Source organism: Chrysemys picta, chromosome 11 (assembly GCF_011386835.1).
Source record: "Chrysemys picta bellii isolate R12L10 chromosome 11, ASM1138683v2, whole genome shotgun sequence".
Lineage (NCBI taxonomy): Eukaryota > Metazoa > Chordata > Testudines > Emydidae > Chrysemys > Chrysemys picta.
This window is the reverse complement of record NC_088801.1, coordinates 55536500-55550650: the sequence shown is the minus strand read 5'-3', so window position 1 is coordinate 55550650 and position 14151 is coordinate 55536500. Positions and strand designations below refer to the sequence as shown.

At 41.1% G+C, this 14151-nt stretch overlaps 1 protein-coding gene and 1 long non-coding RNA gene across 7 annotated transcripts in view; one reads left to right on the top strand and one right to left on the bottom strand.

The window, feature by feature from the left end:
* The window catches only part of CCDC150 (coiled-coil domain containing 150), a 44615-nt gene that overhangs the window by 15782 nt on the left and 14682 nt on the right, over positions 1 to 14151 (bottom strand). For 3 of the 6 annotated variants that reach the window (XM_008174235.4, XM_008174237.4, XM_008174238.4), the window contains 10 exons: positions 12289 to 12332; positions 11052 to 11144; positions 8716 to 8823; positions 7167 to 7291; positions 6727 to 6904; positions 6171 to 6249; positions 5343 to 5431; positions 3376 to 3459; positions 1541 to 1648; positions 1372 to 1434 (listed from right to left, as the gene is read on the bottom strand). In XM_008174235.4, the coding sequence (XP_008172457.2) occupies positions 1372 to 1434; positions 1541 to 1648; positions 3376 to 3459; positions 5343 to 5431; positions 6171 to 6249; positions 6727 to 6904; positions 7167 to 7291; positions 8716 to 8823; positions 11052 to 11144; positions 12289 to 12332 (971 nt within the window). Of the gene's footprint in view, positions 1 to 1371; positions 1435 to 1540; positions 1649 to 3375; positions 3460 to 5342; positions 5436 to 6170; positions 6250 to 6726; positions 6905 to 7166; positions 7292 to 8715; positions 8824 to 11051; positions 11145 to 12288; positions 12333 to 14151 lie in introns of all 6 variants that reach the window. The other 3 variants (XM_008174236.4, XM_065560870.1, XM_042851676.2) reach the window with 2 other exon arrangements.
* LOC122173857 (uncharacterized) overlaps positions 1 to 14151 on the top strand; it is a 30662-nt gene that overhangs the window by 13506 nt on the left and 3005 nt on the right. The window contains exon 2 of the long non-coding RNA XR_006174783.2: positions 12825 to 12952. This is a non-coding gene — a long non-coding RNA (uncharacterized LOC122173857). The remainder of the gene's footprint in view (positions 1 to 12824; positions 12953 to 14151) is intronic.

Here is a 14151-nt window from a genome sequence, read left to right as displayed (position 1 = left end):
AGCATTAGAACTATATGCAATGTCACTATGCCTTTCCCCTTCTGATCATATTATACACTGTGACCTCACCAAGCAGAATGTAACAGCTCACCATCTGGAACTTAATCTTGCGTCATGTGAGGCAGAACATTCTAAGGGTTCTATTCATGATTCTGCCAATCTCTTGCTGTGAGACCTTTCTTTCTGTGTCTCCCACTTTTCCCCTATCTGTAGAATGGAGATAACTTAATATTATCTTTGTAAATTGCTTTCCCAAAGTTTGAGGGCATTCGGATAGTGGATTTTGCTGTATTTTGGTGTGAATCTATGGCTCCCATTACCACAATGTCAGACTGTCTCACAATCTTTAAAGTATCTGTTAGAGCTAGTTGGGAATTGCTTGATGAAATATTTTGTCAAAAAATTCCAATTTGTCAAAAGTGAAACTTTTTGCAGGAAAGGGTTAAGTTAGATGAATTTTTCAAATTAGTTTTTGAAAAAAAATTTGAAAATTCTGGTTTTCAAGTTCAAAACAACTTTTGATTTTCTAAACATTTGAGTGCCCCAAACCACATTTTTGTTGTTGGACTTTTGGTTTGCGAAAATTTGAGCTAGTCATCCCAATTCAGGATGGGAAAACATGTGTTTGACAAATAAACACTTTTCTGCCCAGCTCCAGTATTTATCCCCCCTGACATCCCTGTGAGGTAGGGCAGCATTATTACAGGTATGACGACTAGATGACTTATTTACCCATGGGAGTAAGTGGTAGGGCAGGGAATTGAACCAAGGCCTACTGCGCTACAGGATTCCCATCCTAATCACAGCTGCATCCTGCCTCTCTAATCTGAAGTGCAAACTACCGTGGCACATACTATTTGCATATCCTACAACTTGAGCATTTTCCTTCACCATTCTAGGAGCAATCCATCCCAACAGAACACACTTTAAGGCAGTTACTATAAACTGTAATTTTCTTTAAGAATCTAAAGGATTTCCTTCTCTGACCAAGAACTAATTGGCAATATTAAACTGGCACTCACAGACTGTTTCTTCTCAGACATCCAAACAAGACTAGCAGAAAACATGGCCTAGTGCACCTAATAAAACATGCAAGCTTGGTACCTCTGCCCAGTGCAACATAACCCCTGTTTGTGCTGTTCCTAACAAGACTGAATAAGTGATCTAGATCAGATTAGGCTGAACATTCACAGCATTCTTCCTTTTTCCCCACCCAGAAAAGCAACCAAATAATTTGTGACAATTTATACTTTCTACTGTGAGCCAGGAGTAGAAAGACGTGAAAATTCCTACAATCCCACCGATTTGGCAAGTTCCAGCCCTAAACACACACATAACATTTGCAGGAAAACAGCCTTGTTGTTTTGGTACCTGCTTCAGCTGAGCTTCCATCCTTTGCATGTTAATCTTGACAGAGCCAAGTTCTACATTCACCTGTAATTTATTATAATAAAAGTTAGTATTAAGCTATTGATGTTCTTGAGGGGAGCAGTTTGACTCCAACGCTGAGAAGTGAAGAATCCTCTGAGTTTGATTGTACCTGAGTATATTTGGTCTCCAAGGCTGCATTCAGCTTGCGAAGGTGACTATTCTCTGAATGTGCATCTGCAAGAGATTGCAGTTCTTCCTCCAGCTGCTGTACTTTGGTCTAAAGGAAAAAGCAGAGACGCAGTCAGCATAAATCTCAATGCACCTATTTAGTAAGTGAAGAGAAGGAATGTGCTTGAGACAGCCAGAGAAGCAGAGAGCGAGAGAGTGTTTGTAAAACTAAAAGAAATTAACACTGAGCAAAGTCTCAGAATATGAGGAGCAGCAGGAGAGTCATTTCACTTTATCTTCACATAAAGGCAAAATTAAAACAGGATGAATCATTTTAATATAAAGCTCAGTATAGTGTCTTGGCTCCTCACCTATGACTATCATCAGTACATTTAGGAGTAATTCTAGCTCACACACTTACCTCTCCAAGTAGCTCAGAAGATTAAGAAAAGAAATGGCTTCTTCAATAAGCTTGCAGGCTCAGCTTGGGGAGCTAATGCGCAAACACTGTACAGCTTCACGATAGCTCTTTGCTACTTGGTTAGAGACTATTGGGCTCCTGTGTGGTCTCAAACTCTCCCCACACAAAGCTAGTTGATGTACAATTGAATCTAATGATGAGACTAACAACAGGAACCATGAGAGCACAAAACATAAGTGGATACCAGTCTCCTAACATCAGGCCTCCTAATATACCTCCTCCTAACATCAGGCCTTATATTGCAGGAAAGAATCTCCTTGACACAATCCAGGAGATACTACAACTGCCACTTTTCAAAGAGAGATAGATATAGATATAGAGATAGATAGGAGGTGCCTTGCCACCAACTCATCAATAAAAGACCAATATGGACTTTGTTACCAACCATCTCATCACATTGTGGCAAGCAGAATGGGAACAAGCTGCTCCCCCTGTAAGAAACTCCTCCCTCATCACTCAGTGCTTTACAAGAGACTCCTGGCCTTGAGTTGCCATGCTGTCTCTGGTGCAGACTCAACCATTTCAGATGTGGAGTGGTGAGGTGTGCAGCAAATGACCACCCCTGGGGACTCAGGAACAGCCCTCTGTGTAGCTGCAGTGAGGTTGAGAAAATTGCACACCTATTGAATAGCTGCTCATCTCGTGCTGGTCTATCAAGACTTTATTGTGGAGGCTTTAATCACCAGATGTAGTGACACTACACAAACATGCAGCTGTCTCACCATGTAAATAGCCACCATTCTCTCCACTGGTCTCTTTTAGGCTGTTTTTTCACAAGCACCCCAAAATCCATCCACCCCTTTCCCAAATTCTAAGGCACCCATCTGCAACTCAGAAATGAAAATATCTCGCTTTCATCATCCCCTTCTATTGTGCACTTACTTTAATTTTCTTTATCTATATTTATAACCATGCTGTCTGTTCCCTTCTTATTTTATCCCTTGGAATAACCTGCTTATCTAAGACGCTCCAAACTCCCAGGCTCTCTTTGACAAGGGTTTCTTAACATGCATGTTGCTTTAGAATGCTCCCCTTTCCTTCCTCATTACTCAATGATTTTCATACATCCAGTGACTTGTTTACCCGGAATCCTATAGCTGTAATAAGTGAGGCATCTCAACCCAGTCTTTTACCTAAAGGCAATAAATGGTCTGACTAGGATCAAAGACTGTTTTAAATCCCAAACTACTTAAAAATATCTGGCAGCTGTTGCACAAATGACATCTGCTGAAGGAAATACAAGAACTTCTTTTCAACTATAATAGTGAAGGTGTGGTTAAATAATCCTGGATCGGCTGGGCAGAAGGATTTCTTCCTGCTCTGAACAAACTGAAATAAAGGCAAAAATCAGGTACCTGAAGCTTTCCTTTGTCGTAGGCCAGTTTATTCTTACTGTCCGTCAGCTCTGCTAGAACCTGTTCGACCTGCTGTTGAGCACACTGGGAAAACAAGAGCAGAGGTCACGCTCTCCTAGGAAAAACAAGCCAAAATGGACTTGGGCTTCAGCATCTTGTCTCTCCCTGAGGTTTAGCCCTTTTCCCCTTCAAGTTTTAGCACTACCTTTGTCCTCCTGTTTTGTCCAGATTTTCATTTAAAAATGAACAAGAGTTCTCACCAAGTGAAACAGAGCAGCAGAAAGATGTAGTTGTACCACACTGGTACTAAGCTACGCCAGCCTATAGGAAGAAGCAGGCACACACTGGTTCTCAACCATCTAGACCAGGGGTCGGCAACCTTTCAGAAGTGATGTGCCAAGTCTTCATTTATTCACTCTAATGTAAAGTTTCGCGTGACAGTAATACATTTTAACGTTTTTAGAAGGTCTCTTTCTATAAGTCTATAATATATAACTAAACTATTATATGTAAAGTAAGTAAGGTTTTTAAAATGTTTAAGAAGCTTCATTTAAAATAAATTAAAATGCAGAGCCCCCCCCAGACCGATGGCCAAGGCCCGGGCAGTGTGAGTGCCACTGAAAATCCGCTCGTGTGCCGCCTTTGGCACATGTGCCATAGGTTGCCTATCCCTGATCTAGACCAATCCCTGGATCATAGAGCCTAACCTCAAGCACAGGCAGCAAGAAAGTGAATGGCAGAAGAACCTGTCCTCTGGCAAGAGGGAAAGGAGGAGAAAAGGAATTGGCAAAGGACAGAGAGAGTGGAGAAGGCAAGGGTCATAGGCAAAAAAATGGTTCAGAGTGAGAGCAGGTACCAGAAGGAACAAAGAATTGGAAAATTATGGAGATGAACTATTTTTAAGCTTCAGCAGAACATTCTGTTGATTCATACCCTATGAGTGATTAATTATTGTGAAGCTAATTTTGTGTGTGGAGGGGAGATGGTAAATAAACTGTCCCTTATTATATTTTAACTTTAAAGAACTTAACTATCTTATAATTAATTTTGATCACCACATGACAGACATTCATAAGCTGGTTCAGCTGAACTTTCTCTAGCTTCCTGATTTGAGGACCTATTTACAATGAAGTTTTTCTGAAAGTCTCTGACACAATTAGCGTAGACTGTTTTTACTACCATGAGATCTGGACCTGCTCAGTACAGTTGGAGGACACAGTGGTAAAAACTCTGCAGCTGGTCTGCACTAACACTTCCACTGTTTCTAGCACTGGTCAAGTTTCAGTGCTACAGCAACAGTGAGAGAGGATAGGAAAAAAGACAGCAGAAATGACATCTCAAAGTACCAACAGAAGTGTTAACTGACTTGTAGCTGGCTATCTTCTATCTTACAGTGTATGCAGGCTAAAGTCCCACCTACACTACATAATGGAACAGAATACCCAGGGGAAAATCCCTGGTATAGTTGTACTTCAGGACCCCATGGGTACATACTCGGGGTGGTTAGTCTGTGTCACTGCTTGCCACTGCCCATGCTATCCCGGCTATACAGCTATTTTTAGCACTCTAGCCCGAGGAGCACTAGCACAGGTACATCCACACAAGTTTGGAATCACACCCCTAACTCCAAGTGTAGCCATAGCATAAGTGGTCCCTTCAGCTAGTCATAAATTCCCTTCCACACAGCATGAACACTTTTCACTCTTTAACAAATTCAAATGGAAACCTGAAAACAAAATTAACATGTAGCCGTTATTTTATTCTTTTGTCTCCCCTCTCTCACATTCCATTAGTTTGGAAACTAGGCACAGAAATATCATGTGATCAGGATAACTATTTCAGATTGTAGCTTGACTCCTAGCATAGTCACTCACCAGGCAGGACACTAGGGTTACCTACCTATTTTAGAACAAACTGAAGGCGAGAGTACACAGGCCAACAAAAGCTGACTGAAAATCTCAGGTTACCTGCTGGTGTTCCAGTGCTGCCAAGCGATCCATTAGCCTCTTGTTCTCCCTCTCCAGATTCTGCAGTGTGGATCTCATAGCACCCATTTCTAGCTTCAAAACAAAAGACATGATTGGAATTGGATTTTTCCTTAAGTGTCTTAGATGCAATATAAATCAATGGACCAAATTTCAACCCCAAGTGTGTGAATTATTCACAGGCCCTCCTACCCAGAGCTACTTGCTTTTACCTTCCCTTCAGCACTAGTGATTCAGCCTTCCCCAAAAAGTTAACCTGTCAGGTAAGCTCAGCAGTAACTATGCTGCAAACACACTCAAGTATACATCACAAATCCAACCTTTAATTTCTCCAAGCTATGCAGGTTTGAGAAAGCTACACAGAAAATAAGTACATATGGCCTCAAAATTCAGTGGGGGCTGAAAATGCTGTTGAGGTGGTGCATTCAACCCCTAAGGAACAGTTAGTCTCGTGTGACCATCAATCTCCAGCAATGGTGGAAGCTGTAGTGTAGATGTGAGTCTAACCACAGATTATATAGCTGTAAAAACAACTGAGTTCTGTCTCACCACAGCTACAATCATTGCTATAGTCAAAAGAGTTGCACCAATGGTAAATTATGGCTGTAAAGTTTGCTAAAGCAGATGCAATCCTGCAGTCCAGTCCAGAGATTCAGGTCTCCCTTCCAATCCATCTGCATCACTAACATCAGTGCTAAAGAAAACTCTCACCTCCCTGTCACAGGTTCAGTTAAGATAACACTGTTTGTACTATGGATACCAACCCAAAAGAAGGGATAGAATAAGAAGTCAGAGTGAAGCCATGCGTACTTGGTAGTACCTTGTTCCCAGTTAGTTCCACTTCCAGTTTGTTCTTCTCCTGTGTTACGTCACTTGCTGTTTTCTTCATCTGCAATAAGGAATTAAAATAAAATCACTTTTAAAAATCAGCCAAAAAGCGACTCTACTAGATCCACCCTAGAGATCCATTAAAACTTCCAACAGAGAGATGGAGCACTTCATCTCAGACAGAAGGGTCACAAGACCAACCCTGAAATTAGAAACAAGGCACTTTCCTCATTTTCCTTCCCTGACAGGGCAAGGCAACATCATAACTGTTACATTGCAATCTACTCTCTTATGTCCATCCACTACTAAACATATCACCAATGCTGTCTGCCATGACACTAAAGCATCAGAATGGGAGGAGGCCAAAGATTATGTTCCAACCCATCTTTCCACATTTGCAGAGAATATGAGACTATACTACTTCACCATGGGACCAATACTGGGGAGGATGGGAATTTTAGCAAAGTAGATCCAATGTCTTCTACTATGATACACTTTTATTTTAAAGGTGTAAGAGACTGTAAAATATCCATTGTACCTCTTGCTGAAGACTCTCCTTCTCCATTAGTAGAGATCCTCTCTCTTTCAGTGCTGTCTCCAGTTCACCTCGTAGTCTAGCAATAGTAGACTCCAGGAGCAGCTTCTGTGTGGTTGTCATCTCCTCGGCGAGGCATGCTTTTTGTCTGCAGCCAGCATGCTCCGTGTGCAAAGCCTCCCTGTGTAAGTGAGACAGGAAACAGCTGAGTTGGAGTTCTATACCTCTGTCGTGAACAGAAAATGGATTTTGTTATATACCAGACATGCTTATTGGTACCTGTTTTACTGTGTTCAAAAGTCCCGATTAAGTGTCAGCCAGCAGGAAATAAGTAGAGCCTGTAGGAGGCTTGGAGAGATACAGGGACCAGGACACACCAAAGATGGCTAGTACACAAGGGAGAAGAGATCAAAGGATAAAGATTTAGAATATTCCTCACTCACAGCTCTTTCTGAAGTTGGCCTTTTTCGTTCTGTATGCTTTGTAGCTCTCCTATAATGTTGGCACGTGCAGCATCCAGCAGCAAGTCTTGTTCCAGCAGTTTCTGAGTCATCCTCTCCTGTTCTGCCTAAAGACGGAAAGGAAATGTCAGTGTGAAAACTCAAAGGATTATGGAAAAGTCTTCAGCAAAAAAAAAAAAGACTGGTAGAGGGCACAAAGCTATTATTTAAACCAAAGTGTTCTCTCCTGGTCAGTTCGGGGATTTCTGTATCCTCTCTTAGTACTGGATAGTATAACACTACTCATGCCAATTTTTCAACATCTTTCTTGAAATGTGGACGCCAGAACTGGACACAGTATTCCTGTAGAGATTGCACCAGTGCCAAATACAGAGGTAGTATAATCTCTCTATTCCTGCTTGATAGCCCCCTGTTTATACATCCAAGGATTGCATGAGCGTATGGCCATAGCATTACACCAGGAGCTGATGTTCAGCTGATTAGCCACCACGACCCTCACATCTCTTTTAGAGTCACTGCTTTCCAGGATACAGTCCCCCATCCTGCAACTATGACTTATATTTTGTTCTTAGAAGACCTTACATTTGGCTGTATGGAAACACATTGTCCGCTTGTGCCCTGTTTAGCCTGTATTATTTACCACTCTCCCACTCTGTGTGTCATCAGCAATCTTTATCAGCAATGATTTTCTGTTTTCTTCCAGGTCATTCATAAAAATATTAAATAATGTAAATGTTTGGTGGTGTGTTTGGGCCTGCCCAAAATACCCTTCTAAGCAATGCAAGAGAGCATAAACACTTTTAAAAAATCTGTACTTGCTATTTAAAGGGTATCCAACCATAAACTGGAATTTCTTTAGTCAATTAAAAAAATCATCACTCTGATGATGTCTCTTTTAAATAAATACTTGGAGACACATCAAACCAAAATAGTGAAGTCCTTAACCTTTGAGAAATGAATCAAGTCCCAGAAGATTGCTATCAGTCTAAGTTTTGAATTCTCTGTTCCAAGGGAAGAATGCTCTGTGTCATTCTCTGATAACACCAACTGGCTGACAGAAAAATAGTTATAGATGCCAGAATGAGCAGGGGCTAGTTCTGCACTGAAGAGAAGGCAGGAACTGTGTGGAGCAAGGAGAAAAGAAGAGCGAATAAATTCCAGAAGGTGATCCATATTAGAATGAGTGACCTGGGGAAAGATTGGATCTAGTCAATTAAACACACTCCTGGGTACCAAACTGTGCACTGATTCTATTCTCACATTAATTTTCATTTTATCAAGGATATTGCCTGTCATTTGAGCAGGAAGAGGATGGAGAATTATAACATGGTTTTACATTTTATTGGGGTTTGATACCAAGTGTTCAAAACCAACTATGTCAAGCTGACTACAATTCAGAGTCTTATTCCATAAAATATTTTACTGGATGTAACTGGTTTATTGAGCTTTTCCCCTCATCTATTCTTCCTGGTCTCTGAGCCACAGATGCTTCACATTGGCTATGTTACTAGCCTAATTGTGAACTGTATACCTTAAGCATGGCCTGGTGATCTGAAATGAGTTTAGCATTCTCCATGGAAACGCTTCGAAGTGTAGTACTCAGTTCTGAGCATTGTTGGGTCAACTGGTCATTAATGGCCTACAGAGGGGAAAACACACACGTTTTATTTCAAACTTTCTACAGTAGAAATAAAAACACTTAAAACCCTATCAATTTCTTTTATCTTTCCTCTACCCCCATCATCTTGCAGTTTTGAAGGTCAGTCTGACCTATGCTATAACCAGGTCCTCTGAGAAAAGTGTTCAGATAACACCAGTTTTCAGTGGAAGGGTCACAAAGTGTGCTGCTGTAAAAATGCTGTAAGACTGGCACAAACCAGTATCAGCAAAGCTAATGGTACTGAAGCTCTACCCTGATTCACTCAATGACACTTAGTATTTGAAGTAGCACGAGGCAAGAACAAAGGACCAGATTCCATTCTATAGTTTAAAAAATACATTGTCTAGAACCAGTCCCTGCAGGACTGTCTAGATGCTGGTTGCCCTTTGCCTTTCTCCAGGAAGGGAAAGATGGCCTTGTGACAAAAATACAGGACGGGAAATCAGGAGATCTAGGTATTAGAACATAAGAACAGCCATACCGGGTCAGACCAAAGGTCCATCTAGCCCAGTATCCTGTCTACCGACAGTGGCCAATACCGGGTGCCCCAGAGGGAGTGGACCAACAGGCAATGATCAAGTGATCTCTCTCCTGCCATCCATCTCCATCCTCTGACAAACAGAGGCTAGGGACACCATTCCTTACTCATCCTGGCTAATAGACATTAATGGACTTAACCACCATGAATTTATCCAGTTCTCTTTTAAACGCTGTTATAGTCCTAGCCTTCACAACCTCCTTAGGTAAGGAGTTCCACACGTTGACTGTGCGCTGCGTGAAGAAGAACTTCCTTGTATTTGTTTTAAACCTGCTGCCTATTAATTTCATTTGGTGACCCCTAGTTCTTGTATTATGGGAATAAGTAAATAACTTTTCCTTGTCCACTTTCTCCACATCACTCATGATTTTATATACCTCTATCATATCCCCTCTTAGTCGCCTCTTTTCCAAGCTGAAGAGTTCTCGCCTCTTTAATCTCTCCTCATATGGGACCTGTTCCAAACCCCTAATCATTTTAGTTGTCCTTTTTCTGAATCTTTTCTAGTGCCAGTATATCCTTTTTTTTTTTTTTAGATGAGGAGACCACATCTGTACGCAGTACTCGAGATGAGGGTGTACCATCGATTTATATAAGAGCAATAATATATTCTCAGTCTTATTCTCTATCCCCTTTTTAATGATCCCTAACATCCTGTTTGCTTTTTTGACCGCCTCTGCAAACTGCGCGGACATCTTCAGAGAACTATCCACGATGACTCCAAGATCTTTTTCCTGATTTGTTGTAACTAAATTAGCCCCCATCATATTGTATGTATAGTTGGGGTTATTTTTTCCAATGTGCATTACTTGACATTTATCCACATTAAATTTCATTTGCCATTTTGTTGCCCAATCACTTAGTTTTGTGAGTGATTATTCTCAGCTCTGTGATAAAATCATTACAGAATGCTTTTTTGTAAGGGACATCTCTTTACAATTTACACTATGGCAGTGCTGCAGAAATGCCAAGACTCTAAAGATCCATTAACTTCACTGGAGAGCTGCTGCTAAACAGAAAAACTGTTGTACAGGATGGAAGTGAAGGAGAGCATTAGATAGCCAAAAACTCCAAACATTTTGCAGCACATCTTGTTTTTACTAAAGCAGCAATTAAGTGTCTTTCATAGATTCTAAGGCCAGCAGGGACCATTATAATCATCTTGTCTCCTGCCTAACACAGGCCATAATAACACATCCAGTAAATCCTGCATCAAGCCAATAAGTTGTGTTTGAGCGATCACATCTGTTTTAGAAAGCTATCCAGTCTTGATTTAAAGTCTTCAAGTAATGGAGAATCAGCCCTAATATACCTTTTCAATATGTAGAAATTGCGCCTTCTTAGAAGTTTAAGTATATCCATAAAAGCAGCCACAAGAATGGAAGCCTATGTTAGAATCGTGGCTAAAACAGAGACCATAAACTAAAGCGAATATTTTGGGATTTCAAATTACAACATCAAGAAACTCAGTCCTCATATTTAACATCTGTATCTGAAGCCTTTTCATTGTCACCAGCTCAGCAAGCAGACTGTGCAGCTTTCATTGTGTAGCTTTACCCCAGACCAGGGAGGCATACCAAGATGTGAGAATCACACTCAATTAGTCATTGTAGATCCTGTCTCCCATATTTTAGCTCCGTGATATGGTAAGAGATGCTACTTTCATTACCTGTACTTTCTCTGCTGTCTCTCGCAGAGCTGTTATTTCAGATCGTAGTTGCACATTTTCCTCATGTTCTTTGCTGAAAGACAGCTGTGCATTCTAAAGGGAAGAATCAAACAGAATTTCTCCATGAGAAAAGGTTAAAACAGACACAGTATATTTCATCATACAGCCAAGAATTTCAGGGCATTTCACATTTGTCTCTCACCTTTTGTTTAACAGAGCTGGTTAGCCTGTAACAGTGCTACCTAAGCACCTGCAGATGCCAGACTGGGCTCCATTAATATAAACTTCCTTGCCAATTCTAGCCAAGATTATGAGACTCCAGTTAGTCTTTTCTGCACGTGTGTTTTCCTTATTTGGATAGTAAAGCACAACCTCATATCAATTCAAAACACCTATTTGCCTTTACCGTCAGTGATCTTGGCATCATCTTTTACCCTAAACTTTCCTTCTGCTACAAATTCTACATCTGCTCATCTATCACCACTGCTGCAGCACTACTTGTATATACCAAGCCTTGACATCACTAAAACCTTTTTACTTTCAAGCACAGCTTTGGGCTGCATAGACACAGACTGCATACAGACTGTAAACTCATTGGGGGCAGTGACTATTTGTTGTATTTGTACAGTGCCAAGCACAAGGAGGTCTTGTTACATCACTCAGGCTCCTACACACTACCACAATACACAAAATAAATAATAATAATGGATTAGAAAGTAAATAGCTTCTTTCTATGACCCTGTTGCAGCCACACTTGGAATTTTGCATTCAACTTTGGACTCTTCACTGATAGGAGCCCTTCCCCATAGTAGTAAATACCTCCAAAAATCAAAGACAAACCTAGATTAGGCACATAACTTGTGACATTAATCCCTGTTTTGCTAACTGTTTAGTAGTAGCCTTTAAGGGCTTGTTTTACACAGGGAATTCAGAAAAATTAATCCAAACTAACTAAAGTGTGAATTTAAAATGGATTAGTTGAACCACATTAAGCCCGTGTAGACGTTCTTATTCAGAATTACAGTGGCTTTAATTTTATTTAGCCTTGAGTCTCTGAGTGGCATTTGTTCACATAAAAAAGACGCTATCCAATCTCACCCACATAACAGTCCCTGAACATGAGAGGAATAACAGAGGGTCTGCAAGTCAGGACTGAGGTACATTTGTATTTTGCTTCTTACATTAGAAAAAGGAGAAAAATCAACCCTTTCCCCCTCAACAGTTGTTTACAACTTACTTTTGCTTCTTCACTGAGCTGGGAAATGATGCAGTTTCTGGAATCTAAGGCAGAGCAAAATCAAAACAAAGCCATGAAACTATATGGTTGTAAATCAAAATGTCACCTTTTTAATTAAAGTGGCTTGCTTAGGTAACTGAATATGGAACAAATGTGCAAGATTTCCATGAACATGCTGCTCTGTCTGATAACACTTTTATTGATGGATCTAACCTTTCAGCAGGATCACTGTAGAGCACATCCTTCCTTCCTGTTAATCACAGGCAAGACTACTACTATTTTTTTTTTTTTTTAAAGAGGAAAGCACACAATTGTACCTCTCACTTATGCATGCAATTACTGTGATTGCACACGCATCCTGGGTAACTGTGCTCATAACCTGAATTATGTGGCAATTGTACACACAGAGTATGTGCAATACCATATATGTTTTTGTGTCTAAAACCTCAGGCCCCTAGTTTAAAAACACACATGGTACAAAAAGAATGTACTTGTGTTGGTCTGAATGAATTATCTGTATACTGTGTGTCTTCCAGTTCTGCACTGCTTCTGAATGAGATACTGACAAAGGTGAAGAGGACAAGAGATACACGAATGAAAAGAATATAAAAATGAAGCCAATCAAAGATTCTTGGTTACAACGTCCAAAGTACATTCTGGAAAGGTCAGTCAAAAGATATTTCAAATAACAAAGGAAGAAAGCCTTAAGAAGGATAAGTTCACTTTTACTTTCTGCATGAATCTCTCCCCCAGAAGTAAGCAAACTTCCTTTGGGGAAGCTAAAGGGAAAAAAAAATTAAATGAAAAATGCCATTTCATTTCTTCCTAATTCAATCTGTGGGGAAGGGATCAAAGTACATGGTGACAAGCTAAGTTCCCTCTAAGCTGCATGGCCACATGGCTGCCTATTAAGCACTGCATAGGTGCTCAGGGCTCCGGCGGGGAGAAATGCCTCTCTCCATTGTAGCCCCAGGGAGCACCAATGCACCCCAAACCTCTCAGGCCCAGCTCCACCCCGGAGCCCGCACCCCCAGACGGAGCCCTCATATCCCAACCCTCTGCCCCAGCCCTAGCCCCCTCCCACACACCGAATTCCTTGGCCCCACCCTGCTGTGTCACACATCACCTCCATATTGGTGCACATAACAAAATTCATTCATTCCGCATGTGGGTGGGAAAAATTAAAGGGAACATTGGTGACAAGTACGGGGTTTTAATCCTTTAGTGAACACTAGAAATTCACTAAATTTCAGCCCAAATTTGGCACTTGGGTAACAGATGGATTTTTTTGGGGGGGGGGGAGGGGGGGGATGGAACTGTTCTGTGTTTGTACAGGAAGAGAGCTCTCTCCCACCCACCCACCCACCCACTCCTACTATAACAAGGTGCCAAGATTCTCCTGTTTTCATACCCTCCTAGTGGGTGCTGGAACCCTTAAGCAAGCTGCAAGTTAATTATTGCTGTCTCGAGGCAGATATGGCTCATTAAATTTCATCCTGAATATAAAGGAAGCGGGAGTGGCTCTCTGGCAGAAGAAACTAGAATCTGGAACAGACAGGTCTTGAGGGAAGGAACCCTAGGAAGAACGCTTAGGCAATATTGAGGATTTTCCGGGAGTGGGGGACAGGGATTTTATTTTTTGTTTTATTTTTAAAGAAAAAAGCAGATCCTAGGAGGAGTGGTCCTTTCATTCTGCAAGTGTGTAACTTTTGTTTGGAATTGGGGGGATTCCACCGGCTTACTTCACTGAAGCAGGGATTCCTGATCAGATCAACTACATTTTCGTTCACTGACATCTTTGTTCTGAGAGGCTGTTGTGTTCCTATTAAATCCCTCCCCTGCATCACAGTGCTCACAGCATCT